This window comes from Equus quagga, chromosome 11, assembly GCF_021613505.1.
Source record: "Equus quagga isolate Etosha38 chromosome 11, UCLA_HA_Equagga_1.0, whole genome shotgun sequence".
NCBI lineage: Eukaryota > Metazoa > Chordata > Mammalia > Perissodactyla > Equidae > Equus > Equus quagga.
Genome location: NC_060277.1, coordinates 625,032 through 652,551, shown reverse-complemented (window position 1 = coordinate 652,551; position 27,520 = coordinate 625,032). Strand labels below are relative to the sequence as shown.

The following is a 27,520-nucleotide window of genomic DNA, read 5'->3' as shown; positions in this document are numbered from 1 at the left end:
GTAGTGGTTAAGTTCAGCTGCTCTGCATTGCCGGCCTGGGTTTGTTGCCCAGGCACAGACCTACACCACTTGTTGGCAGTCGTGCTGTGGCAGCAGCTCACATAGAAAAAGAGGAAGATTGGTGCAGATGTTAGCTTAGGGCAAACCTTCCTCAGCTAAAAAGAAAAAAGATGAAGGCATTTGAGCTTGGTGGTGAGAAAGCAGGGGCTCCATAGTCCCATGTTTGGGTGTAACTCTGGCTCTGCCACCTCCCCATAGCTTGCCTTGGATACCTCCCTACCTCCCTAGCTTCCTGTTTGTTTCCTGTAAGAGCAGTGCTAAGAGTACCTGTCTTGTAGTGCAGCTGTGCAGTTAGGCAAGAAAGTAGGATCCATGTAAAGGGTCCAGCTGCAGAGTAAATGCTTGGTTAGTGTCAGCTGCCATTGTGATGGAGCTGCAGATTGACAGTGATGTCCAGTTCCCACTAAATAGCGTTGATCTGGCCAGGATCCTGAAAGGACGGGTCATCGATCGGGCGAGCTTCTGGAGGGAACAGTAGCAAGCTTGTTCCCACTTCTAGTCCTGCCTGCAGCCCTCTGAGGCCCCCTCGCTGGAAAAGCTCCCAGCAGAACACAGAGTGAAGGTGGTGAAGCAGGGCTGGCTTTGACTTGTCCGTCCTGATGAAGGCTTGGGACTGCATTCCTCCGAAGGGAGGACTTGGTGAGGATGTTAAAAATAGACTTTTCATCCTGCATTTGATCATGGGCACCCTCCCTTTACAGTGTGCAGGCTCCCAGAAGAGGTTTTTGGCCCTGCCTCCCCTGCAGACCCACGAGCAGATCCTTTACCTCTGTGTCTAAGGCAGGATTTATAATGTGGCTGCCAGTCCTCCCACGTATTGCTAGATCCTCCGCTCTGTTCCATGACTGGACACATCGCAGGACGCACAGCATCACAGGGCTGGGGGCCTACTTCGTGCAGCCATGAGAGTCACCATTTCATGGCGCCGTTGATAGATGCCGGGTGCAGGCTCACTCCAGTGTTGGTGTGTGCCTGGCGTAAGCACTAGCTTCAGGAGAGCGAGAACCCAGCTCCTTTGTCTGGCCAATCCGTGGGTGAGGACATTTACTCAGCTCATCTACCGAGGGGCAGAGCAATCCCTGAGCAGGATGAGCACCCAGCTGCCAGGGCCAGGGGCTCCCTGTCCTGCTGCACCAATCAGAAAGCCACCCACAGAAACGCCTGGAGAGTGCTCCTCCTGCCAAGGCAGAGAGCGGGCCTTTGCACGCCAGGCGTGGCTGCCCCTCGTGTGTCTCTGCTGGGCACGAGCCACAGTTCTGGGCTCCCTGCAGCCATTCACTCTCAGAGTCAGTAATTCTGAGCAGGAACGACGACATGCAGCGCCACTCATGGCAAGAGACTGGCATTTAAACCCAGAGACAATGTTACCTAGCTCTCCCTAATGTTTATTAGCACTTTCTCTCTGCCAGGCACTGCTCACAGAGTTTTACCATATTAAATCATGTGATCTGCACAACAATGCTGTGAAGCAGGAAGTACTATTATCCATATTTTACAGATAAGCAACTGACGTGGAGAGGTTCATCAACTTTTCAAAAGTCACATAGCTAGAAAGTGGTAGAACTAGCATGCAAGACTGGCCCATACGACTGAGCTTTTGGTCTTTACACTGTGCAGCATGTGCTGTCATCAGCTTGGCTGTGGGAGGCCCACTCCTGGGGTACCTTTGCTTGCCCCTGTGTAGACTGTGGTCATCCCAGAGGGGCTGCCTCTTCACCCATTCCAAACATGCTCAGGCACAAATACCCTGCAGACACAGGGTTGAAGTTAAACTAATCTTGTCTTTGTCTTTAAAATGTATCTTTTTATCAAGAGAATTGTATGCATCACTTCACTACCAACAGTCATTAAACATCACAACAGGAGACAGGCTTACAAAGGTTCCTATGTAGGGCTGACTATTTTGGGTAGCTACTTGATTGAACTTTGATTTTTCTTCCTTCCACTGCTGAAGCTTACTCTCTCACATATGGGATACTAACGGGTGCAAATCTTTAGAGGCCTTACTTTTAAGTTGGTGATTCTCGTTGAAGGCTGCAGGTTAGAATCACTTGAGAAGTGGTGGCAAAAATAAGATGCCTAGGGGCTGCCCCAGAAATTCTGAGTTTTTTGCTCTTGGAGTGACCTGGGCATACACGTTTTGAAAAAGCTCCCCAGTGATTCTACTGTAGTCAAGTTGATAATAACTGCTCTGATGGCTACTGTTCCCTCCAACCAAGCTTTGTTTTAAAACCATATTGAAGTGAATTGTCACATGGGCTACCAACCAGGTGCATCATCAGCACCTTGGAGCTCATGAGAAATGCAGAACCTCAGACCCCAGCCCAGACCTGTGAACCAGAATCTGCTCTGTACTGAGAGCCCCATGTGATTCATACGCATATTAAAGTTTGAGAAGCACTGCCACAAGGGAATATTGGTATAATCTCATTTTAGATGATATTCTGCCAGGTTTATGGACCTAAAACCCAGGTGAGAGCTGCCTTGTGTCTCTGCCATGGCTGATCAACCCCCCAAGAGTATGGAGCCCCAGACCGCAACAGCATCCTCTTGATGGGGACGCCTCCCCTAAAAAGTACAAGCTTTTCTCCTAATCCCTGGTATCTTCTCTTTCATCATTTCCTCCTGCCAAATCACCTCCACATCTCCCCCTCCCATTTGTCCATGCTTGATATGTCTCAAACTTATTTCTTAAATACTTTAACAATTTAATCTGCTACAAATGTATTTTCACCAATAAGGCCTGTTGTCAGCCTTTAGAAAGGGAGGAGCATGCCCTCCACCCCATTCCATGTTTATATGATCTGGCATAACATGAGCATGGGGGGGGGGGGGGGTGACATCAGCAACATGGTGGAATGAGCTGTTCCCTTTGTCTCTCCCCCTCTGAATTACAACTAAATGGACAGTCATTGGCCAATGGAGGATACCCACACAGCACAACAGGATGCCTGAGAGACTCACACTGCTACACATCTGAAAGTGGGTGTACTTGATCCCCAGGTCACAGTGGAGATGGAAGAGCACACGCCTGCCCCTTGCTGGCAGCAGTGAGCCAGATCACAGAGCCTTACACAGCAGTTGGTGTGACTCTAAGAGAAGGTAGAGGGAGCCTGGCAGGGTCACAAACGTTGCCTTGGCCTGCAGAAGCACCCACCGTGCTGCAGCGGCCCTGCCAGTGGGAGCGCTCCCCACCAAGGAGGCACAGGTTGGCCCCCACAAAGGTGCCCTGCCCACCAAGCACAATAGCTCAGCCAAGCCACCAGTGAGCACCATGCTGGCCTGCACAACCTGTCTGCTGAGGACAGAGGCACAGAGGCCCCTCCCTCACAAGAGTGGCCCGCCAAGTGGCTGTGGCCAGCCTACACAAATGCAGAGCAGCCATACCCACACAACTCCAAATAGATGGGGCAAGATCAGAAACACAGCTCCTGCTTTCCTTCAGCAGTGGCAGGTGGAACCTGACCTGATCCTACCACCAGTGTGCCAGCAGACGTTCACTTCCTCAAACACCATGAAAAACCACAGCAACACTTCAGAGCAGAAGGAAAGTGACAAGTTTCCAGAAACCAATCCTGAAGTCACAGAAATTTATAATCTAAATGGCAGAGAACTCAAAATAGTTGTCATAAAGAAACTCAGCAAGTTATAAGAAGACTCAGAAAGACAGTTCAGTGAGCTCAGGAATAAAATTAATGAGCAGAAGGAATACTTCACCAAAGAAATTGAAACTGTACCAAAAAAATGAAACAAATTCTGGACATAATGAACACAATGAATGAGATAAAAAACAATATAGAAACCTTAAAAAACAGAGCTGACATTATGGAGGAAAGAATCATTTAGAGGATAGAAATGCTTCAGGTGGAGGAGGAGAGAGAACTAAGACTTTAAAAACTGAAGAAATTTTTTGAGAAATATCTGACTCAATAGGAAAAACAACATAAGGATTATATAGGTATCCCAGAGTGGGAAGAGAAGGAGAAAGGAGCAGAGAGCCTGTTTAAAGAAGTAATAGCTGAGAGCTTCCCAAACCTGGTGAAGGAACTGGACTTACAAGTACATGAAGTCAACAGAACTCCTAATTACATGAGTGCAAAAAGACCTTTTCCAGGGCATATATTAGTAAAACTGGCAAAAGTCAACGACAAAGGAAAAATATTAAAGGCAGGAAGGCAGAAGAAAATAACCTACGAAGGAACCCCCATCAGGCTCTCAGCAGAAACCTCACAGGCTAGGAGAGAGTGAAATGATGTATTGCAAATACTGAAAGACTAAAACTATCAGCCAAGAATACTCTATCTAGCAAAATTATCCTTCAGATGGGATGGAGAAATAAAAGCTTTCCCAGATAAACAAAAGCTGAGGGAGTTCATTGCCACTAGACCTGCCTTACAAGAAATGATGAAGGGAGCCCTCCTACCTGAAGCAAAAAGGCAAAGGTTTACAAAGCTTTGAGCAAGGTGATAAATAGACAGACAAAATCAGAAAGTTACTCTATCAGAATAGGTTAGCAAAGACTTAATTATAACACAAAGGATAAAGGGAAAGAAAGCATCAAAAATAACAATAAACATCTCCATTTGGTCCCAAACTCACAACACAAAAAATAGTAATTTGTGAAAACAAAAACATAGAAGGGGACGAGGAGAGGGATGGAACCTGCCTTAGGCTAATGGAGGTAACAGGCTGTCAGAAAATGGACTATCTCATCTATGAGATCTTTTATACAGACCTCATGGTAACTGCCACACAAAAAGATCAGAGGAGAGTCACAAATCATACATAAAGAGAAAACTGAGAAAACCCTCATAGAAAACCACCAAACTGAAATGGCAGTCAGAAATACAAGCGAAGAGAAACAATGGAAATATAGAACAACCAGAAAACAAGAGATAAAATGGCAGCATTAAGCTGTCTTGTATCAGTAATCACTCTGAATGTAAATGGATTGAATTCTCCAATCAAAAGACACAGAGTAGCTGGATGGATTAAAAAACAAGACCCAACAATATACTGCCTCCAGGAAACGGATCTCAGCTCTAAGGACAAACACAGGCTCAGAGTGAAGGGATGAAAGATGATACTCCAAGAAAATGGCAAACTAAAGAAAGCAGGTGTTGCCGTACATATGTCAGACGAAGCAGACTTGAAGATAAAAAAGACAATGAGAGACCAAGAGGGACAGTATATAATGATAAAAGGGACATTCCAAGAGTACATAACACTTATGAATATGTATGCATCTAACAGAGGAACACCAAAGTACATAAAGCAACTATTAACAGACCTAAAGGGAAAAATTAACAGCAACACAATAGTAGCGGGGGATTTCAACACCCCACTTACACCAGTGGATAGATCATCCAGACAGAAAGTCAACAAGTCAACAATAGTGGAATTAAATGAAACACTGGATCAGATGGACTTAATAGATATTTATAGAATGTTCCACCTAAAATCAGCAGAATACACATTTTTCTCAAATGCACGTGGAACATTCTCAAAGACAGACCATATGTTGGGAAACAAGGCAAGCTTCAATAAATTTAAGAATGAAATCATATCAAGCATCTTTTCCAACACAGTGCTATGAAACTAGAAATCAACTACAAGAAAAAATCTGGGAGAGTCACAAATAACATAGAGGCTAAACCACATGGTACTGAACAACCATTGGATCAATGAAGAAATAAAAAAAATACCCAGAGATAAATGAAAATGAAAATACAACATACCAACTCTTATAGGATGCAGCAAAAGTGGTTCTAAGGGAAATTCATAGCAATACAGACCTACCTCAACAAATAACAAGTAACCTTAAACTACACCCAACAGAACTAGAAAAAGAAGAACAAACAAAGGCCAAATTACAGAAGGAGGGAAATAATAAAAATTAGAGAAGAAAAAAATGAAATAGAGACTAAAAAACAGTAGAAAGGATCAGTGAGACTAAGAGCTGTTTCTTTGAGAAAATAAAATTGACAAACCCTTAGCCAGACTCACTGAGAGAAAGAGAAGGCTCAAATAAATAAAATTAGAAATGAAAAAGGAGAAATTACAGTGGATATGGCAGAAATACAAAGAATTATGAGAATACTATAGAAAACTATATGCCAACAAATTGGACAATCTAGAAGAAATGGATGAATTCCTAGATTCATAGAAGCTCTCAAAAATGGATCAAGAAGAAATAAAGAATCTGAATAGACCAATCACAAGTAAAGAGATTAAAACAGTAATCAAAAACCTCCCAAAAAACAAAAGTTCAGGACCAGATGGCTTCTCTGGAGAATTCTACCAAACATTCAAAGAAGATTTAATACCTATCCTTCCCAACTATTCCACAAGATTGAAGAGGACAGAATGTTTCCTAACTCATTCTGTGAGGCCAACATTACTGTGATACCAAAGCCAAGCAAGGACAATGCAAAGAAGGAAAATTACAGGCCAATATCACTGATGAACACAGACGCAAAAGTCCTCAACAAAATATTGGCAACCCCAATACAGCAATACATTAAAAGGATCATACGCCATGATCAAGTAGGATTTGTACCAGGGACACGGGGATGGTTTAATATCCTCAAATCAATCAATGTGATATACTACATTAACAAAATGAGGAATAAAAATCACATGATCATTTCAGTAGACACAGAGAATGCATTTGACAAGATCCAACATCTATTTATCATAAAAACGCTCAATAAGATGAGTATAGAAGGAAAGTACCTCAACATAATAAAGGCCATATATGACAAACCCACAGCCAACATCATACTTAACAGTGAAACACTGAAAGCCATCCCTCTGAGAATAGACACAAGACAAGGGTGTCCACTCTCACTACTTCTATTCAGCATAGTACTGGAAGTTTGGACCAGAGCAGTTAGGCAAGAAAAAGAAATAAAAAGAATCCAAATCAGAAAGGAGGAAGTGAAAATCTCACTGTTTGCAGATGACTTGATTCTATATATAGAAAACCCTAGAGAATCCATCAAAAAACTTAGAAATAATCAACAACTACAGCAAAGTTTCAGGGTACAAAATAAACTTACAAAAATCAGTTGCATTTCTGTACACTAATTATGAACTAGGAGAAAGAGAAGTCAAGAATACAATTCCATTTACAACCACAACAAAAAGAATAAAATATCTAGAAATAAATTTAACCAAGGAGGTGAAGGAGCTACGCACTGAAAACTATAAGACATTATTGAAAGAAATTGAAGAAAATATAAAGAAAAGGAAAAATATTCCATGCTCATGGATTGGAAGAACAAACAGTTAAAATGTCCATATTACCTAAAGCAATCTACACATTCAATGCAATCCCAATCAGGACCCCAATGACATTCTTCATGGAAATAGAAGAATCCTAAAATTTATAGGGAACAACAAAATGGATGGACCTTGAGGGTGTGATGTTAAGTGAAATAAGCCATACAGAGAAAGACAAATACTGCATGATTTCACTCATATGTGGAAGATGATAAATACATAAATAAAGAGAACAGATTACTGGTTACCAGAGAGGAAAGGGGTTAGGGGGGTGAGCAAAATGGTTAAAGGGGCACATATTTACGGTGATATCCACATATAGATAAAAACTAGACTAATGGTGGTGAGCACTATGCATTCTATACAGAAACTGATAAATAATAATGTACACGTGAAAATACACAGTGTTATAAACCATTATCACCTCAATAAAATAATTGGAAAAAAAGAAAAAAATGTCTTTAACTTAAAGGAAAAACAAATTCTTTTCTCCTGTTGTCAGTTTTGATATAGCTATGGAAACAATGTATAAAAACACCTTAAAATAAACCATTTAAAACTCCTGTGGAGATGTTGGGCAAGAATCCAGACGTGTCTTTGCTGTGCATTGACTGTTACATGAGGATAGAGCTTCCCCTGAAACCTGTTGATAGGAAGTAGGAGTGTGCACTCAAGCATGGAGAACGAGGCCGTTTCCCCAAGGTCCTGCTGAAACTGTAAGAAGGTCCCTAAGTGCTTAGAATGTCAGTAAGAGGCACTCTTCATTTATGCATCTTCCTTTAACTCGCTTCATTAAACTGCAATAGTGAAAGTTTTTCAGAACAGGGTCTTTTATGATGCAGGAGGAATAAGAAATATCACAGATTTAGGAGTGGACAATTATGAAATACCCAACATATGTTTTCTGTTAAATTTCATGAATAAAATAAAACTCCATATGGATACATAATCCTTCTCTTCATTGGTTGAAAGCTAGGCCCAAGATTTCTCTTACTATGATGCCCAAATTAGCAGATATGTTGAGTTTTCCAAGGATAGTAATCTTAATATAGGAAACAGATGTGGGAGTAAAAATTGCCAAGGTCTCGTGGTTAAGGAATTGGTGGCATCAGAGCCAGAAGCTCTGTGACGCTAATTTGAAGATGGTTAATGACCCTGTTCCATTGAAAGGTTTGAGGCATGTTCTCATGCCTACTGAGGGCTCCTGTGTGGGATTCTCAGGGTGAGAAAGCCTAGTTCATAAATGTGTCTTTGCTCGTTCAGTCTTACTGACTTATTGGGAAACTTCCGGTCATTGATCCTGTCACGTGGTGTCAGGTCAAGCCAAGTCTGTCTCAAAGAGCATTGTTTTTTTCTCTAAGATTCTTACTTTCCGAGACCTCCCTCTTTCACTCCATCTGCCCATCCATCCCTCACATCCAAAACGCTGGCTAATAATAGTAGCTACTAGTGGTTGAGTCTCTAGGGCATGTCAATGGTAGCATTTTATGTACATTCTCTTTTAATCTTTACCACAACCAAGCTGGATAAAGAATCCTGGGGAAAGTGAGGTTAATTTGCTTCCCCAAGTTTCTACAGCTCAACATTCTAATCCACGTTTTACATTTCAAGTATGTGCTGTTGACCACGATGCTGTATTGCTTCCTGGCTCCTCTCAGTCTTGGGAAAGTTAGTAGAATCGCGCCATAGTGATATTGGCAACGGCCTGGAATTCTTAGGAGCCTTGTCCCACTTGGGCCTTTCCCGAGGCATTTAGTTAGATAAAGCTGTATGGTGTTTTTACACGTGAAGCAGAAGTGTTGATGAATTGCACTTTTTTTGTGACCATAGATTTAAGTGAGCACTAGGCATGTGCCACTTTCTTGCGTGTCTTTACATACAGATGCTTAGTTTATCTTTTCTGACCATTGTATTGCCCTTAGAGGATCTGGAGTCTGGTTCCACTTGTTACCCAAGGGAGCTTAAAAACATGGAGGCTCAAGACCTGCTGCTGAAGATTCCGATTTAAAGATTCTAGCTGTCACTAAAGTATTTTTTTAATTGGGCTGACTTATAATTCTTTTTTAAAGATTTCATTTTTCCTTTTCCCTCCCCTCGTACATAGTTGTGTATTTTTGCATGTCGGTCCTTCTAGTTGTAACATGTGGGACGCTGCCTCAGCATGGCTTGACAAGCGGTGCCATGTCTGCACCCAGGGCTCGAACCGGCAAAACCCCAGACCACCGAAGCAGAGCCCACGAACTTAACCACTCGGCCACGGGGCCGGCCCCTGACTTATAATTCTTGAAATGTTCGGAGATACTTTTTGTTTTCAGTCTAATGTGGTAACATTATTTCTGAGCCGTACCTCCAATAAAATATTCTACAACTAGGGAGCAGACAGTCTCCAGACACACCCAGAAGGCAAGAGCACAGATGACCTGACCCGTTTATCTTGGAAGCATCTCATTTATGTTCTCTCTAAGACTGGGAGAAGTAACCCCACCTCCTGGCAAGGGAGCCAGGACTGTTGTCTGAAACCACTGAGGCCAGTGGAGTAAGGAAATCCCATTCTAGGAAGCTTCTCCACTTTTTCACCTGGAAACTTTCTTTTCTTCCTTCTGGAAACCCTTTCTTTTCTTCCTCAGGAGCTGGTCTCTTTACTCACTCTGGTTTGACTCCTCTGAGGTGTTTGTTCTTTGGCTGCTTACTGCCTGATGGGCCTTGAGCAAACTAGTCCTTTTGCGAGGAATTTCCACACTTTCCTTTACCTCAGACGTGCATGGCTCTGGAAGGACTGATTTGGATTTAGAAGACGCATGGAGCAATGCAGAGATCGCTCTACTTCATTTTGGGCTGGTTCAGTAGACCCTCTGTAGGCCAAGCAAAAGGCTCTGCCTGGGAAGGGGCAGAAATTTAAACCATTTTAATAGGCCTGCTTAAGCCAAGAAGGACATGGAGGAGGAAGAGAGAAGTCGCAGTCTGAGTTGTCCACTTGTGCCTGGGCACCTTAAGAATTTCCCTTTAAGTTGAGATCCAAAAGAAAAACCAGCAAATTTCCCTATCCAAGCATGGTGATCAGACTTACTTATGCACATATTTCTTAGGAATAATAAAGCAATTTCAGTTCACCTGGTGTATGTGTGCATCAGCAGGACCCATTTGATGAGGTGCCCGTCACATACCCACCTGCTACAGCTGGTCACCCAGAAACGACCTGGCCACAGAGTTGTCATCATGATTCAACGTTGAGTGTAGACTTGTAGTGATAATCACAGTTTTCTTTTGTTCTAATGTGATCAACAGCGTTCATAGTTTTCCCTTTATGAAAAGACATTTTTTCTGCTTTCTCATAGCTTAATCTCTGATCCTTTCCATTTTTTTCACCATAAATTCTTTTTCATCTCCATAAAAATTTTCCAATTGGAAACCTACTAGCTCTTCTCTGTGTGGAACTTATTACTCAGTATCATGCACTGTTGTAACAAAGCTATGCCACTAACCCCATTCAGACAGGAAAGAGAAGGTAAATGCACAGTTTAACAAAGGTCATACGTATTTTGGAAAGCTAGGCAAATTTCTGTTGTGGTAGCTTCTTTAAAATTTGTCTTCCCTTTGGCCAATATTGAATATCTGCCACATTCCACCACGCTGCTTCATGTTTAATAAAAGTCACTCACCCTGGGTTTAACCTAGTACTGTTATTTATCAGTGTACTTACTTGATATAAAACTTCTGTTGCTTATGGCTGGCTTGCAGACTTGTGTTTTCTTGTTCCTTGTGCTTCTGCTTTTGGGGTTTGTGTTGCTTCATTAACGATTTGTGTTTTTGCTCTCAGTTGTGTTTAGCATGCCGTAAAGCTGGATGTCCACAAATGCATGAAATGATCAAAATGTCCGTTACGAAACTCCTCACTGCCCTGTGTCTTCGTGTGTTTCCTGGCCATCAGGGGCCTGTGGCTTTTCACAAGGTACTTGACTTGCCCTTTGAGCCGCTGGCCTACGTGCAGGACTGAGGCTTGTTAAGTGTCAGTTCTGCACTATAACAGCAGAGGGCATGGGAAGCATCAGTGGTACTGGAGATACGAAAAGAAGTTGTTGGTGAGCCCTTTCCAGAAACTCAGCCTGCCTTTGGACTTGGTATTCTCTTAGCGTCTCTGATTTGACATGCTGGTTTTACACTGCCCAACCCAGAGGAAGAACATTCACCAGGTGAAAACACATTGGCCTTGAGTACAGCGGTAAGGCTATAAGGGAAACCCTAGTTCTCTTAACCTTATCCTTTTGCCAGTTTATTAGTAGGCTAGAAGTGTAAGAAGCATTTCCTTAGAAGATGTCAGGATAGCTGATAAGGCATTTCTTTCTGGGGACCTGAAGGTAGTGATATGATCAGATACGTGGTCTTTTTATATTTAAAAGGACTGCCTTTTGTCACATTCAGTGTTTATACTCCCACTTTAGTAGAATGAGCCTTGTAGGTTAATACTTTTTTTAGCAGAGTGAACATGCGTCCTTTTCCCGTCACAAAACGCCTCCTGCAGCAAGTCACTTGCAGGGTCGCCCTGTGGGATGAGCAGCTGCACACTGAAACAGCAGTGCACTTAAAGCTCAGACATACTTGTGGCATCTGGGGAGCTCTCGTCTGTTCACAGCGCTGCTTGTGTCATTTAAAGTCCGGTTCCTGCGGTGTGCTTTCTTCCATGGCTCTGAAGGGACTGGCGTCATTTTTAAGGGAGCTCCTTTAGTGGTACGGCTCTCAGTATTCAGAATTGTGTGATACCATATGTGGTTCAGCTCTCAAATTGATTACTCTCTCATCTTTAATGCTTCTAAGGCTTAAAATTCCCCCTCAAGTTTATAATATCAGAGCTTAGAGATCTTATAAAGATCAACAGTTACAAAGACTTCTTGGGAGAAGGTAAGATTTAAAGAGAACCATTAAGTCCTGAGGCACAAATCATCCTAGTGCCCCTAATAACACCACGGAGAATTTGTCTCATCAAAGTGAACACTGCACTCAGATGTGTTTTCAAGAGTTTTAAACCATTTCATCACATTCAAAGGTAAAAGCCTTTCAGGATTAAAACACATACTTTTTTCTCAGTATGTATAAATTATACCTTCAAGTACGTTATAATCCATGATCATTTGAGAAAATGAATTTAAAATCGATATGCCCTACCTGATAGTTTGAAAGAAAATATTTTGGAACTTGCTCTTATTTTTTGACTTAAAATGAATTAATCTAAACCAACTTCCAAATACACTTTTGAGTTTTAAATGCTCATTTAGAATATTAAGCATTCAATAAGAGATAAATTAAACTGTTAGTAAAATATACCTTTACCTGGTTAATTTTACCAAAAAGGTTATTATAGTGAGACCTGGCAGAAAACACTAGCATAAGTGGTAGCAACAACAAAAGTTAACATTTAGTCTCTCTCCCGTCTCAGTTATCAATCATCAAATTAAATTTTCCATTTAGGTGAGAACCTTGTATTTTCATTGTGGATAATCTTGGAGTTATTCCTAGAAAAATAATTCAGGTACGTTAAATCCCTTTGTTTTCTTTCTGTGGAGCTAAGTATGCTTGACAAAATGGAAAGGATAGCATACTTTGGAGGGAAAACCATGGGAGGATTTAAAGCGAGCATGTATTATGTATTATGCCCATCCCTGTAGCTTCCAGAAGAATTAGAATAAAATGATCATGGTATTTAACATCATCACCATCAAATAAGGGATCTTTGTTTCAAATTGGGATTTCGTGATGCTGCAGCCATCAGGAGGCCTTCTCAGGCTCAACCTGACGTTCAGACTCGCAAGACCCAGATAGGCCATACCTGACATTCTGCTCGCCCAGCAGGATGTGAGACAGGAGCCAAAGCAGGTCAGCAGGCAGGTGCGGTTCACAGGGGCCCACAGCTGGTCTTGAGCCCTCAGGTATTAGCTGAGGAGTAGGAAGCTGAGAGCCACCTCAGTGGGCAGAGAGCCACCTTGATTAGGAGCACCGAGTTTCAGCTCCGTGGGAACCAACATTTCTGTAACAAGGCTGTGAGCAGAGCTTGCAGAGCTTCTCAGAGGGCCGGAGCAAGGCCAGGAGTTCCCAAGGGAAGCCCAGCCTGTGACCCTACCAGGCCTCATATTGCATTCTCAGTTCTCCTGTTCAGATGCAGCTGGGTCATCTGGCAGCATTTGACCAGGAGCCATGCCGCCTGGTGACACAGCTGATGAGCACATTTATCAGATTTCTAGGAGAACACCACAGCTGGGGAGTTAATGCAGGGTTAGACTTGTTTAGAGAGCACCCTTCGTAACTCAGCAGTTAATACATTCTGTCCCTCTGTTGCTGTGGAGAAAGCTTTTCCTGATTCATTTCCAGTCACCTGAGTTTGTTCTAGATAGGATTATTTGGCATATCTAACAGTCACAAATTTGCATTCTCCTTTGATGCTCAGAAGAATAAGCTGCTAAGAGGATAAGCCTTAGGAAAATATTACTTTTCCTATGTGCTTGAAAGCAGATTTCCTGGGGATTTTAAATATGTGTAGGACTCATTGATAACTAGTCCTAAGTCAGGCTGACTTTCTATTTAAAGGGTCTAACGTCCTCTCCAGCTTGTTGGTGATGGACTGATGCCTACAGACATGTGTTGCTGTCTTATCTCCCTACCAGGTGTGCATTGAGACATACGTGTGTAGCTGCCACCAGCGCAGCATAAACACTGCTGTGCGGGCCACTCTCAGTCAGATGCTGAGTGACTTGACTTTGCAGTTGCGCCAGAGGCAGGAGAGCACGGTGAGCCTGCGGCGTGCACACGGTCCTCACGGTCTCGCCAGCGTCTGTGTCCACCTGCATGCTGTGTGTGCTGTGTTCCCCTGGCCCCACCAGGGCGGCCTCCTACTGAAACGGGAGAGAGGGCGGGCTTGGTTTAGGAGAACATTTATTTATGTAAATTAATTCTTTAAATATATTTTTGTCTGTTTCATTCTAAAGCTTTGAGAGTTGTTTTTCCATATGGTGTTATCATTTTTTAGTCGTTATTTTAAAATTTATTTTTCTTTTTTAATCATTTTTTAAAACATATTAAAAATTTTTATAAAAAATATTGTGATATATTAACAAATAACAGAAGTAAATTTGAAATTAAGAAAAAAACATAGCAGTTGATTCCGTACTGTGAGGTTTGGTGTGTGTAACTGAAGATTCTGGCGGGGTCTCCTTCACCGGCTGTGCCATCAGTGTTAGGAAAGCTGGGCTTGTCCTCTCTCCGCATGAAGCCCACCAGGGCCTTTTGCTCTAAACTTGAACAGGTTGTCCAAGATGAGCCTTTCTAGCAAGCACGCAAATGTAACTGGTTCTTGTGTATATTGTCTTCTGGGAATGTTGATGAGGACAGTTCCTCTTCAAAATTGCTGTTTTTTCAAAATCTGCCTCTGTAATAATTCAGATTAAAATTATTTTAAAATCTGCAAGAGGTATTTAGAAATGAGCACTTTATTATTTTTTAGAATAGGAAATCTCAATGGCTGTCTGAAACATCTCAAACTAATTTTATGGAAATTAAAATTTCGTGTTTAACTTCAAATTTTCCTATTTTTAACTTCAAATAGTTTCTAATTTTTTGAAAGTCATAGAGTTGAGTGGAACCTTAGAGATGATCTGGTCAGATTCTTTTATTCCTCACAAGAGAGATAAGGAAGATGAAGCTGAGAGAGATGAAAGTGACATCTGAAGTCCATGCTCTCATCAGTGGAAGAGCTGACTCCCGGTCCAGGTGGTTAACATGCAGTCTGGCAGCCCGTGTTGGAAAAAAACAACACTAATCTGAAAAAACAAATACTGATTTTTTTTGTTGTTGTTGTATTTGCTACATCTAAAACCCAAATTTCTGTTAAAGAATTGCTTTAATTTTAGATACTTTTATTACCTTAGCTTATTCTTTGTTTAAAAACTATTTCATTTATACAAGGATTTTGAATATGGTGGTATGGGAACCTTATTTTAAAAGAAATTTAAATCTATAAATAGAGAACGTATTAAGAGAAAAAAGTATTTTTACTGGAAATCACCTGATGTTTAGATTTCTTATATTAATATACAGTCATGTTCCATCCTTGCTAAATGCCAGTGTGATGAAATACTATAATAGTAATAATATTTTAACATTTTAAGATGAAACATAAATGGGTCTTTAGTCTCACAGTGATTTCAATTGTATTAGTTCATTTAATCTTATCTGTTAAATTCTGAGCAGGTGAGTGTTAGGTTTCGGGTGAAAGACTTGCCTTTTGGCTCGTGTTGCTCTTCAGTGAGAACCCTGGCAGGTGCAGCTGTACAGCCCAGATAGAACTGGGTGGTTATCTGCCTCTGTCCCATGTTTTATGTGGCTCCTCAGCTTTGAGGTCCTGCTTGTCACTGACCATCTGCACTCACCCCAGCCAGGGACAAGATCCCAAATTAGGTGGAAAATTAGTATTTCCTGTTATTTCACTTCTACTACTCATGTGGTCCCTGGAGATGTTTCCATGTCCCAGAAAAAAACAATTCTCAGGATGCTAATGTTTTAAGCATTTGTGATGTCTACTACAGGGAAACATATGTTTTGCCACCTAAGAAGTTTATTTTTAAAAAGCTATTAAGTTAAAAAAAAAAAAAAAAAGCTGTTAAGGTGACTGGTCCATAGGAATGGTGTGGTTCTCTCGTGGACCCTGAGTATTACCTAGGGAAGATGTGTATAATGTGTAGCGTGACCTGTCACTGAAAAGACATCATGGACCATCTCAGAATTAGAAAGACTTAACTACAGTGGATGGAAAATAAATCTAGAATACTAAAAGCATTAACATGGAATGTTATCTTCAGCCTAATGTCTATCTGCTCCCCAGCCCTACTGGCAGCACAGATCACCCAATTTGATTTTGTATTCTCAGAAACCCTGAGTTATTATCAGGCTTTACTGTTGGATTATTTAGATGATGAAAGCCATTGTTAAATTGTAAGTTACTAATTTCAGAAAGCAAAAATGCGACATGTAAATGTTTGAGGGATAGGTGGTGGTGTTTCTCCTGTCCTTAAAAATGACTCAAGTGTATATTACTCCAGAAAATGTTGTTCCAGCCATATGCTGAGCCATGGACACTGACATATTGTTTCACAGAGAGTGATGTGGAAGCAGCTGGGTTTGCAAATTAATGAACAGAAAATAATAGAAATATGTGCCCATAGCAAGTTTAAAAAAAGAAAGATAGTGCTGTAGGATGATAGTCAATTAGGATGAAGAGGCCCCCTTCTTATCTCCCAGTGCTGAGAGGGAGGGAGACTGAAGAGCCGCCCTCTAGCTCTCAGCTCGTCCCTGCAGTTCGAGAGCAGTCCTCCTACTGGGAAACTTCCTTCCCTTCCTCTTGTCCCTTCCTCGAGGCTCCCCCTCTACCTGATGGTTCTGGGTCTGCCTGTGCAGCCTGGAGGGTTGTTTGGAAGTCAGTCTGGCCAGGAGCCTGATCCTCCTTATAACTGAGCGTTGCATTCATTAGGGGCCAGTCGAGTATAGTCTGTGACCTTGGGACAGGTTGTTTTCTGTGCAAAGGTAACTCACTTTTTAGGCAGATATTGCCCCAAATCATGGCTCAGAACCCTGGAATCAAAGTGCACCATGGAGCTTAAAGTTCGGGAAGTCTGTGGACTCTGGAATGAATTGTTTTTGAAACTCATAAGCTCAGTTCCAGAAATCATAGTCTTTTTGTAAATACCATGAGTATTAAAATTCTGTCAAGACCTGGAAAGCGCACTTAGGTAAGTTAGCTGAGCCCAGAGCACTCAGATTGGCATTTTTTTTTCTAGAATTTTCTGTTGCCTAAGAGTCGGGAATTTTCTTGCCTGAATCTCCTAATTGTCCTGTGTGTGTCTCCCTTACTAGATAATTGAAAACCCGGATGACCCACAGGAATTCAGGAATCAAGGTATTGGATTTGACTTTTGCTGGTTTGGTTTCAAAAGCATCTATGAGCATGCCTGCTGTGCTTGGTGTTGGGGACGTGAAGATGAGTAGGGCTCTCCGGTGAGCTCACATTCTCCTCAAGCTTCTGCCAGCCCTGCCTTCCCTGTGTCTAATCAGCTCTTGTCTTCCCTGTGTCCCTCACTCTGTGTCACCCACACCCACTCCCATCCCAACTCTGCGAGGGAGGTAACTGCTCACACACCGTCCTGTTGGAGGCTGGCTTTTTTGGTTACTTTGGTTACTAGGTCAGGGTTATTAATCATTAAAATGAGAATTGGATAGATGGTTGTAGAAACCTGACTGACATAAAGTGCTATCGCACCTGGAGTATGTTTGTGAAATACCAATATTTTGATATGAAAAGTGAGTCATCTCACAGGGAATCTTGCAGAAGGACAGACAGCCCAGTTTAAGTAGCAGATGAAATCAAAGTAAAGAACTTTTGTCTGACCCACAGGGAAAGGAAAAATAGAGGTCCATGTGTAACTGACAAGCAGTTTGATTTTTTTTTAAGTGTTTGGTAGAATTACTTTCTGAAAGAGATATGAAAAATTCAAATTATATGATTAAAAATTGAAATATGTTTTATTTCAGATTTTATTCAATAATGTAAAAAGTATTGGAAAAATCTGCTTTTCTTTGATACTTTTGCCGATTAATAGTAGGGAGAAGGAGCGGAGTTGAGAGAAGATGGAAAAGGGCGGGAATGAGAGGGAGAGAAGCAGCCCAGCAGGCCCAGTTAGGAGAAGAGAGCAAAGGGAGGGAGGAGGTGGAGGCTGCCTCCTCCTTTTCTGGCATGCGGCTGAGTGTGTTGCTGACCACTGCCCTTGCTCTCAGGCTGTGGCAGGCGGCGCTGTGGGTCCTCTCACCTCTGCAATCTCGTGCTCCCGCCTGCCTTTCCCTCCTCTATTGATTGCCGTGCCTCTGAAATCTCCACTCTAGTGTGGGGTGATTTTACAAACCAAAACGGAGGTCGACATCCTCCTGGTCAGACACATCTTCAAAAAATACGTGAGTAGACAATTGATGGACCCATTTGAAATTTATCTAAAATTAAGTTTAAGGACTACTTATGGGTATTATTTGTTTTAAGCTGTGTTTTCTCATTGTACCTTATCATTTCTCAATTTTTTTCCTACATTTAAGATCATAAATTTTTTTTTTAAAGATTGGCACCTGAGCTAACATCTGTTGCCAGTCTTCTTCTCTCCAAAGCCCCCCAGTACGTAGTTGTATACTCTAATTGTAGGTCCTTCTGATTGTGCTGTTTGGGATGCTGCCTGAGCATGGCTTGATGAGTGGTGCTAGGTCCGAGCCCAGGATCCAAACAAGCAAAACCCTGGGCCGCTGAAGCGGAGCATGTGAACTTAACCACTCAGCCATGGGGCTGGCCCCAAGATCATAAATTCTTAGGATCATCCACTTCTCTTTCTCCTTCCCTCCTCCAACTTTACTTTTATTTTCTCTCTTGCACTTCTGCCATTTTTTTCTCCATCTTCCCTGGCCTCATGGTCATTAGTCATTTATACATTCATCACATACTTAGCCACGTTTGTGTAGATCTTAGCTGGGTTTTATTATTAAAAAAAAAAAAAATTCTTGTTACTTTACCTGGCCCAACAATTCTGTGAAGTTGGTATTATTTATCCCATTTTGCCAAAGGGAAAACTGATGCTGACACAAGCTCATGCAATCAGCAAGTTGTGGAGCAGTACTTGAACAGATTCCAAATTTCAGCCTTTTTCCAGTATACTCCAGTGCTTCTGTGGGAGTTTTGTTGCTAATTTCTGGATGTGAATGTGTTTGTAGGGAAAATTATGTTTTCTGACATTAGCTGTTGCTCCTTTAACAACAAAGACCTTGTCTGAAGATGGTGACTGAATTTGGTTGCCTTCTTTCCCTAGTTTCTTAGTTTGAGTTTGAAAAGCTCATCTTTCTTCCATGCTACCACATTTTGTCTCTCTGGGATACAACTCAGATCTTCTCAGAAGACCTGGAAATTGATGAGCTCAAAATAAAGGATACACAGTCATGTGCCACATAACAACATTTCAGTCAGCGACGGACGGCATGTACGATGGTGGTCCCATAAGATTAGTGCCATAGAGCCTCGGTGTGTGGTGGGCTGTACCATCTAGGTTTGTGTAAGTGCGCACTATGATGTTCACACAACAACGAAATCGCCTGGCGACGCCTTTCTTAGAACATATCCCATTGTTAAGCGACACATGACTGTATAGTCTGCTTGCCTAAATATTGAGAAAATTGTTGTCAATTGCGTTGTTTCCTAAATTAATGAAATCTTGTGTTAAGTGTGAATGAATTTTATAATAAGAAACAATATTATTTTCTTTCTGGACTATCTTTTGAGTGTTTTACTTTAGAAATGAATAATTGTATTTAATTCTTTTCTGTTATCATTTTGGAGGCCTAAGGAAGGCTCAGCATCTGAAAATCATCTTTTCAGTCTTGAAGCATCAAAAGCAGAGGATGGGAAGGACTATTGAAGAAGCTTCTAGTGCCCCTGCGAATGTCTAACACCTGTCCCCTCCTCTGTTTGAAGGGTCAACGGTGGAGTCCCTCTGTGATGACCTTGTCTCTGTGCTCACTGTTCTGTGTGAGAAGCTGCAGGCTGCCATCAAGTAAGTGCCTTCACTGTGGTCCTCTCATTCGCCAGTGGTTTATTTATGAAATAACTTGTCTACAGTGTCACTTAAAATTGCAGATTATAGGGACAATGATTCCCCCATTGGAATTCCCCTGTAATTCCTGAGAAATGTATTCAGTGACCTTGGCAAGCCCACATTACCAAATGCTGTTACTGAAGGAGAGAAATTTCTGATGGGAAAATGACACTGTGCAAAGGAGTTAGTCCCTCAAGCGTGGAGCTGAGTGGAAAGAAGATTCGCTAAGAGCTGGTCGATGTGAGGGCAGGTCCTAACCCAGGCGTGTTCCAGCTGTGTGACCCTAAACAGATCTCATCAAACTGTACTGCTCTGTCCTCCTCTGTTGAATGCAAGGTTGACTGTGTGGCTTTCTGTTTCTTCTACATTTCCTGAGCTTCGGCGCTCACTCACATGCATATCTTTAAGAAAAACACATTTCTCTGACTTTTGTATACTTTTTGTGGTTTTGCATGCAGTTTAATCAGTGATATTAGATTGTGCAGGTGGTGCCTTCTGTTTCAGCTCTCCAGGCAGTAAGTCAGTAAGATAACTTGTGCATCCAGAGTAAGGCCAAATCACAGAAAGACCAGACTTTCCAAGACGAGATGAGAAGTCTCTACCAGCTGCACCTGTAGTTACCTGCAAAATTCTGCAACACAGGAAGATTCTGAAGTGTCCTTTGAGCTATGAGAGACGCATTAAACTGTTGTTTCCTGGTAACTAGAATATTTGATAGTTCAGCAAACTTTTGCTTGTAGAATTTTACATTCAGTAATGAGCTGAAAGAAGCAGTCCAGTTGCAAACATGAATGAGGTCTCACTTTGCTGGGAGAATTGCAGAAACTTGTTTTTGTTGTTTTATAAACTCAGGATTATTTTTAAGCTAAGCTTAGAATTACTTTTAAAAGTTGTTGCCAAATGATTTCTACATCACTGTATTCATTGTTTCTCTAGGTCACCTGCCTATTTTGACCAAATGAAGCTCTTAAAAAATGAAGAGACCTATTTAATATGTGGGTAGTATAAAACCAAAAAGAAATGCCACTTGCCTTCTTCCACAGACCCCTCAAGTTTCTCCCACCCCAGACTCTAGGCAGGGCGTTATTTTCTCTCTAAAGGGATGTGTCTGAAGCAGATGGGATGTAAATGGCTCCACCTGTGCCCTGCTCAGGCCCCCATCTTTCCTGACCCTGGAGAGCTGGAGCAGATTCTTATCCGAACCCAAGGGCTCCACACCAGCTGCAGTGACCCCATCTGTAGGGTCCCATGGGACCTGATTTCCCTGGGACAGTCTCAGGTTATGCCTGTTGGGTATGGTTGTCATCACCCTCCTTCTCTCTCCAGTGTCCTCACTGGGAGAGGCTCCATATTCCCTCCGCCCAGCCATGACCATGGTTCGGACCTCGGGAGACCTCTAAGTCCAGCAAGTCATGGGCACCATGCTTTTGGCTACCCTCACTCTGCTGGCTCTGCCATTCCCCTTGTTTTGACACCTGTACATCTTTTACTTCTGTGAGCTAAGCTTGACCCCTCTCCTGCCTTCTGAGTATGTTCTTCCTCTGAACCCACACTGTGGTCAGTACTCTCAACACCATTTCCAAAGTCAGAGCCCACATCCCTCCCATAGCTTCAGCTCCGCAGGGTGTGCCTTCCTGATCCATTCAGTCTCAGACTCAGAAAACGCACTCCAGTGTGCAGAGTGACTCACGTGCCATGGAGATGCAGTATTAATAGAGTGCTGTATTAGATAAGGTGAGTCACATGATGCTGTTTGAGTCCAAGAAATAGTTTATGATGCAGTTAGGAACACTGAGCATCTTACTGAGCACTGAGAAATCTGACTGTCAATTATTAGGAAAGGACATGGCACAAATTTACATTGCAAATTACACACATTAGGAACTAAAAGTCACATGTTTCTGTCAGTCACCGAGAAGGATGAAAACCTTTCTGAACCATGTGACTTGACGATGGGCTTTAAATGGGGAAAACAATTCACGTGAGGCATGTGTTTTTCTAGAGTTTGTCGTTGGACGTTGGCTCAGAGATGGCTCTAGGCATATTGTTACTGAGCTTCGTGGTGTTTACAGGAGTCTCGTGGTCTTGCCTGGTTTTCAGGGCAATTCCCCTGTTGTAGTCCTGCCTCCAGAGACTGCTCACTTCGTTTGACTGTAGTCTCTTCCGTCACGACTCCCTTACCTAGGATGGTGCTCCACTGCTGAGGAAGCTGGGGTGCACCTGCATGAGCAGCTGTGTCACAGCTTTGAACAAGACATAGTTCGACTGGACACACCCTCTCCCCAGCACTCCATCCGGGAGACTCTAGCATGAACGTTACGTCTCTACTAAGATGCCCTTTCCTTTGGAAATTCTCTCTGGGTCCATCAAGTAGCTCCTGTATGCTCTCGTGGAACCTGTGTCAAATGGTTCACTTGTAGCACTTCCTGCACAGCACTGTATCTGTTCTTACTTGTCTCTCTCATCCAACAGGAATGAAGACTGTGCTGTTTCTGGTCAGGAACTACGTCTTGTTCAAAGCTGTGGGGAAGCCTGTGGGTGGAGGAGCGTGGGCGTATAAAGTGCTTCCCTGGCCCAAGAAAGGCCAGTCATGTCTTCCTTCTCTCCTCTTCCTCCAACCACCATCTTCTTCCAACCACCATCTTCCTCTTGGCAACGGTGACAGCATCTTCGGGACTCAGCCCCTGCCCGCCTCGTCTCCACCCTCAGCAGGTGTGGTGAGGGGTGTCCACAGAGAAGCAGAGGGCGCTTTCTTAGAATAACGGCCTTCTTTTCATCGTTGTGCAGTTCTCTGCAGAAGGGAGAGTATTGTAGAGTGCGACTCAGCAGGCATTCTGTAAAGAGCCACATTCTGCTGTTTGCTGTTCATTTTTGGTTTTCTCGTTTTACAGCCCTTTAAAAAAGCAAAGGCCTTATTTGACTCACAGACCTTGGGCAAGATGCTGCCTTCGAGCTGCAGTTTGCCAGCGGGTTTTAGAGCATCATGTTACCTGCACAGAGACTGTGCTGTCCGGGTCTTGAACAGGGCACCCGAATGAGGGACCTTACCTGCCTCCGGTCCTTGTCTGGCACCTGCACAGCCCCCTGCGTTAGTCAGTGTGTGGATTTACTGTCTGCTGTCAGCTTTTCTTCCTTCCTGTCTCCTTAAACTGGTAGTCTGCTAGTCATGTGTCGTGTCTTTCTCTTTTATCCCCTTCTGGGAGTTATTTGAACTTTAAGGGCAATAACCTTCCTTTTGGCATTTATTTACTTTAAATTAGGAGAAAAGTGTCTCAACCAAAAATTTATTTTTAAAAGAACATTTTTCTTTTTTCTGAACATTCCATTCTATACAGGATTCCTGAATGAATTCTCTTCAAAGTATTTATTATACATTAGTAGTAAATGTGTCCTTGAAAATTAAATTCTTCCTTACCCCTACCTGTCATCCTTGCCACCCACCTGGAGGGTAATACTTTCTGGTGGGCTGCGTAGAAAATGTAACCTGGGTATAAGAATGGGCATCCTGTGAAGTTGCCTGTATTCTTACTTGTCTCTAGTGAGGAATCCTCTAACAGTAATTTTAGGGAAAAGTAATTCATTCATTGAAAAACCACGTTGCCTTCAATAAAGAAGAAATTAAATGCTTGTGTTTGACCTATTAAAAGATAATGTGGCAATGGTCTCCTGAAAGGTGTAGATAATTAAACATGTTAGACTTTACCATTTCTGGAATAAGTATGAAATTAGGTAATAATATATCAATATCTGTTCACTAATGGTATCAAATGTACAAATGGCAGCTGATGTAGAATGGTAATGAAATGATAAACAGGTGCAGGAGTGGGTAAAATACGGTCACTCTCAGACCACGCTCAGCTTTTCTACATATCTAAAACTGTTCTGAAAGTAATGTCTGTTACTAAAAACATCATCCTGACTGTTAGTTTGCTAGGGCTGCCGTAACCAAGTACTACAGACCAGGTGGTTCAGACAACAGAGACTCGCTGCTTCAGCTCTGGAGGCCGGGAGTCCAGATCCAGGTGCGGGCAGGGCTGGCTCCTTCAGAGGGCTGAGGAAGGACTGCTCTGGCCTCTCTCCTTGGCTTGCAGAGGGCCGTCTCCTCTGCATCTGTTCACTTCGTCTTCCCTCTGCATGTGTTTTCCTCTTTATAGGGACACGGCCGTGTTGGGTTAGGACCCTCCTTCATGACCTTGCTTTAACTTGATTACCTCTCTCAGACCCCATCTCCAAATAAGGGCATATTCTGAGACGCTTGGGTTAGGATTTAGCATATGAATTTGGGGAGGACACAGTTCAACTCAGAACACTAACTCCCCCTCAAAAGAATGAACACTGCTGTAAGGCCTAACATTTCTCCAAGCGTTTCCCACACGACCTCTGACCCTGCCGTCACTGTGTCTGTGCTTGTGTGTCGGTTTCGCTCTTCTGCAGTGACAGCCAGCAGCTGCAGCTTCTGCACCTGGAGTGTATCCTGTCCGTGCTCAGCGGTTCCTCCTCCTCCATGCACCTGCACCGAGGCTTCACAGACCTGATCTGGTGAGCGCCCTCCAGATACCCCTGCCAGCCACCACCCCAAGGGGCTCAGCCCTAACTGAGTCTGTGGGTCTCTCCCCTCAGCATCCATGACCTACCCAGAGCTTCATCTGCGTATAAATATTTTAGAGGAGAGGAGGGAAGTTGCTTCGGTTAGAGGTAGCAGTTGGATATACAGAAACTGATGATTAAGGTAGCAAAATGTGCGTCCAGGGCCCGTGTCGCTTTGTTCACATCATAGGGTCACAAGACTCAGGAACAAGGAGGTTATTTCCTAGGTTGTTGGTTTGTTCTGAGGGCATAGACAGGCACCAGAGGGTGGCACAGGGGCACGAGCTACTGAGCCTACTTCTTAGCCTTGCGGCATCTCCACCTCCACCTGAATGCTAGTCCCGCACAGTCTGAGGTCCAGTGGGGGACCCACAGGCGTCTGGGCAGTGGCTCTGGGCTCCGGGCCTGTCAACAGGGAGGACGATGAGTGACATGTCAGAATCTTAGGTTAATGTCTCAAATGAGGGGTATGAACAATTTTATTTATAGCAAAATGAAACTTTATAGCCAACCATTAGCATTTTGAGTCTATTTCCTCACATAAGATGGTTTCTTAATACTTCTCGTGATATTTTATTTAGTTAACCCTAGCTTGAGTTATAAGGAATTCTGTTGGCATACCCAGAAGTGATGGAGAGATATGGAAAACGGGCAGAATGTAGCCACAAGCAGCAGCAATAAGGAACTTGACTCTCAGTCATTTTTGTGGCATCTGGACAGTATGCATGTTTTATCCTTGGCCTTGTAGTGAAACTTGTTTTCTTCCCTTCTCTCCCCAGGAAAAACCTTTGCCCCGCTCTCATTGTGATCCTGGGGAATCCAGTTCATGACAAAACCATCACGTCTGCTCACAGCAGCAGCACAAGCACCAGCATCGAGCTGGACTCTGCGTCTCCAGGAGTTTCCGACCACGGCCGGGGCTCAGGTTGTTCCTCCACTGCACCAGCCCTGAGCGGGCCTGTGGCTCGGACTATCTACTACATTGCAGCTGAGCTGGTCCGGCTGGTGGGGGCAGTGGACTCCATGAAGCCCGTGCTCCAGTCCCTCTATCACCGCGTGCTGCTTTATCCCCCACCCCAGCACCGGGTGGAAGCCATCAAAATAATGAAAGAGGTAGGGGAGGCCCTGAAGAATGCCCCCAGGTTTGCCGGGGGGGTCTGAGCACCATGTCTTGCCCACAGGAAGCACTCAGAACACGTTTGCAACCACTTGCTGGAGAGACTGTAAAAAAAAAAAAGCCTCGCTGGGACTGAATTGTACTACACAGTGTCCAGTGACAGGCAGTCTCTTTAGTATGGGAGGTGTGTGTGCATGGGCCGCAGGGGGGCAGGACATGCTCACTGAAGCCACGCCATCTGGTGCTTTAAGCTGCGTGCATCTGCCTAGGCCCCGGCTGGGATTCCTTCTGCTCCCTTAGGTGCTGTTCGCACAAAGAGAGATGCTTATTCAGCTTCGCCAAAATGGGATTTCAAAATGATTTTACACTCAGGTTGTATGTTATCCAAAAAACAGCTTCATCATCTCTGGTTGCTGCAAGGAGTCCCTGGCCCTGTTCCTTCTCGTGCCTCGTCTCTCCCAGCGTAGTGACCCCGAGGAGAAGATAAAGGTTGTCCAGCTCGAAATACCATCCCAGGGGGCCACTTCTTGGCTTTGAGGAGGAATTAGGGTTATTTTGAAGAACTTCAAACAAGGGTTCCTCTGCTTTCTCTCAACCAAAAACAAAAGTGGTTCACGTTTTCGTATTTGTGAACTTGTTCATGAAGGTCAAATTGTATTTGCTTTTGTTACCCAACACCAAGAAAATCAGAGTAACAAAATTTCCTTGTTTATGATTCATTTATTTTAAGCAATATTTGCTACTCACCATTTTCTAAAAAGCTTAATTTGAATTGCTGCTTGCTGTTTTCATGAGATTTGACCATAATGAATAATGGAAAGTTCTGACCCAACGTTTCTAGAAATGAATGAGCAGTTCAGATTTAACTGCGATTAAGAAAATCTGTGAACACACAATAATATTACCATTTTTTCTTACTGACTGTGTGCCAGTGCACTTCACGTATACTGTCTTTAATGTTCGTAATAACTTTGTGAGGCGGTGTGTCAGCTCTCACCAGTGAAGAATGTTGCTGCTTTTCCCCATCAGAGCTTCAGGCAACAGAGCTCAAAGGGTCAGGTCTTACTGTGATCGCCCAGGCTGTGAACACAGGACAGCTGTGGAGGCTGAGGCTGTAGGACTACACTCCTCCAGCACCACCCAGGCAGCGGTGGCCCTCGCCTGGGGACCCCCCCTGCCCTATTAAGCCTGGAGCCTAGAGGAGCAGGAGTGAGCTTTCCCTGATCAGGTGGGTCCCCAGGAGGAGGAGAATGGTAGGGGCTGGCCACACGAGCTCAGCTCCTTCTCCTGAATCCACCAGTCAGCTCGGACATCCCCCTCCACTGGGGAGAAGGGAAAAGGACCCAGAATTTTATCCCCCTGGATGTTCCTCCCCACAGAAACATGATGCTGGGGAAAAGCAATTTGCCTCCCATAAAGAAACTAAGGTGTCAAGGTGTCAAATGATTTGCCCAGGGTCACGAAGAAAGAGAAAGGGTGCACACCCCTTCTGAGCCAAAGCCCAGGTCTCCTGCAGCACACTGGTCACTGGACTGACCTTCACACTGCAGCACAGATGATTCCAGCAGCTCCTTCCCCTTGCAGGGGCCTGAGTTCAAGAGGCAAGGTTCAAATCCTCTCTGCCACTCACCAGCCAGGGGCTGGTAGCTAAATCACATTACTCTGAACTTAGCATCTTCTCATCTGTACCTAGTAACAAGATGCCAAAGGTTGCAAGTTCAAAATGCGATGAGGTTTGTATAACTGCTTTGTGAGCACGAAGTGGTAAATATTTGATGCACTTATGCTACCCTAAGGAAGAGCAAAACAAGAC

The 27,520-nt window shown here is 43.3% G+C and overlaps 1 protein-coding gene across 6 annotated transcripts in view; it reads left to right on the top strand.

Annotated features, from left to right (window-relative positions):
• The window catches only part of ARFGEF3 (ARFGEF family member 3), a 146,332-nt gene that overhangs the window by 50,520 nt on the left and 68,292 nt on the right, over nucleotides 1-27,520 (top strand). For 3 of the 6 annotated variants that reach the window (XM_046675960.1, XM_046675956.1, XM_046675962.1), the window contains exons 6-11: nucleotides 11,162-11,293; nucleotides 13,998-14,120; nucleotides 17,239-17,281; nucleotides 19,883-19,961; nucleotides 24,438-24,542; nucleotides 25,370-25,703. In XM_046675960.1, the coding sequence (XP_046531916.1) occupies nucleotides 11,162-11,293; nucleotides 13,998-14,120; nucleotides 17,239-17,281; nucleotides 19,883-19,961; nucleotides 24,438-24,542; nucleotides 25,370-25,703 (816 nt within the window). The remainder of the gene's footprint in view (nucleotides 1-11,161; nucleotides 11,294-13,997; nucleotides 14,121-17,238; nucleotides 17,282-19,882; nucleotides 19,962-24,437; nucleotides 24,543-25,369; nucleotides 25,704-27,520) is intronic. The other 3 variants (XM_046675959.1, XM_046675958.1, XM_046675961.1) reach the window with 3 other exon arrangements.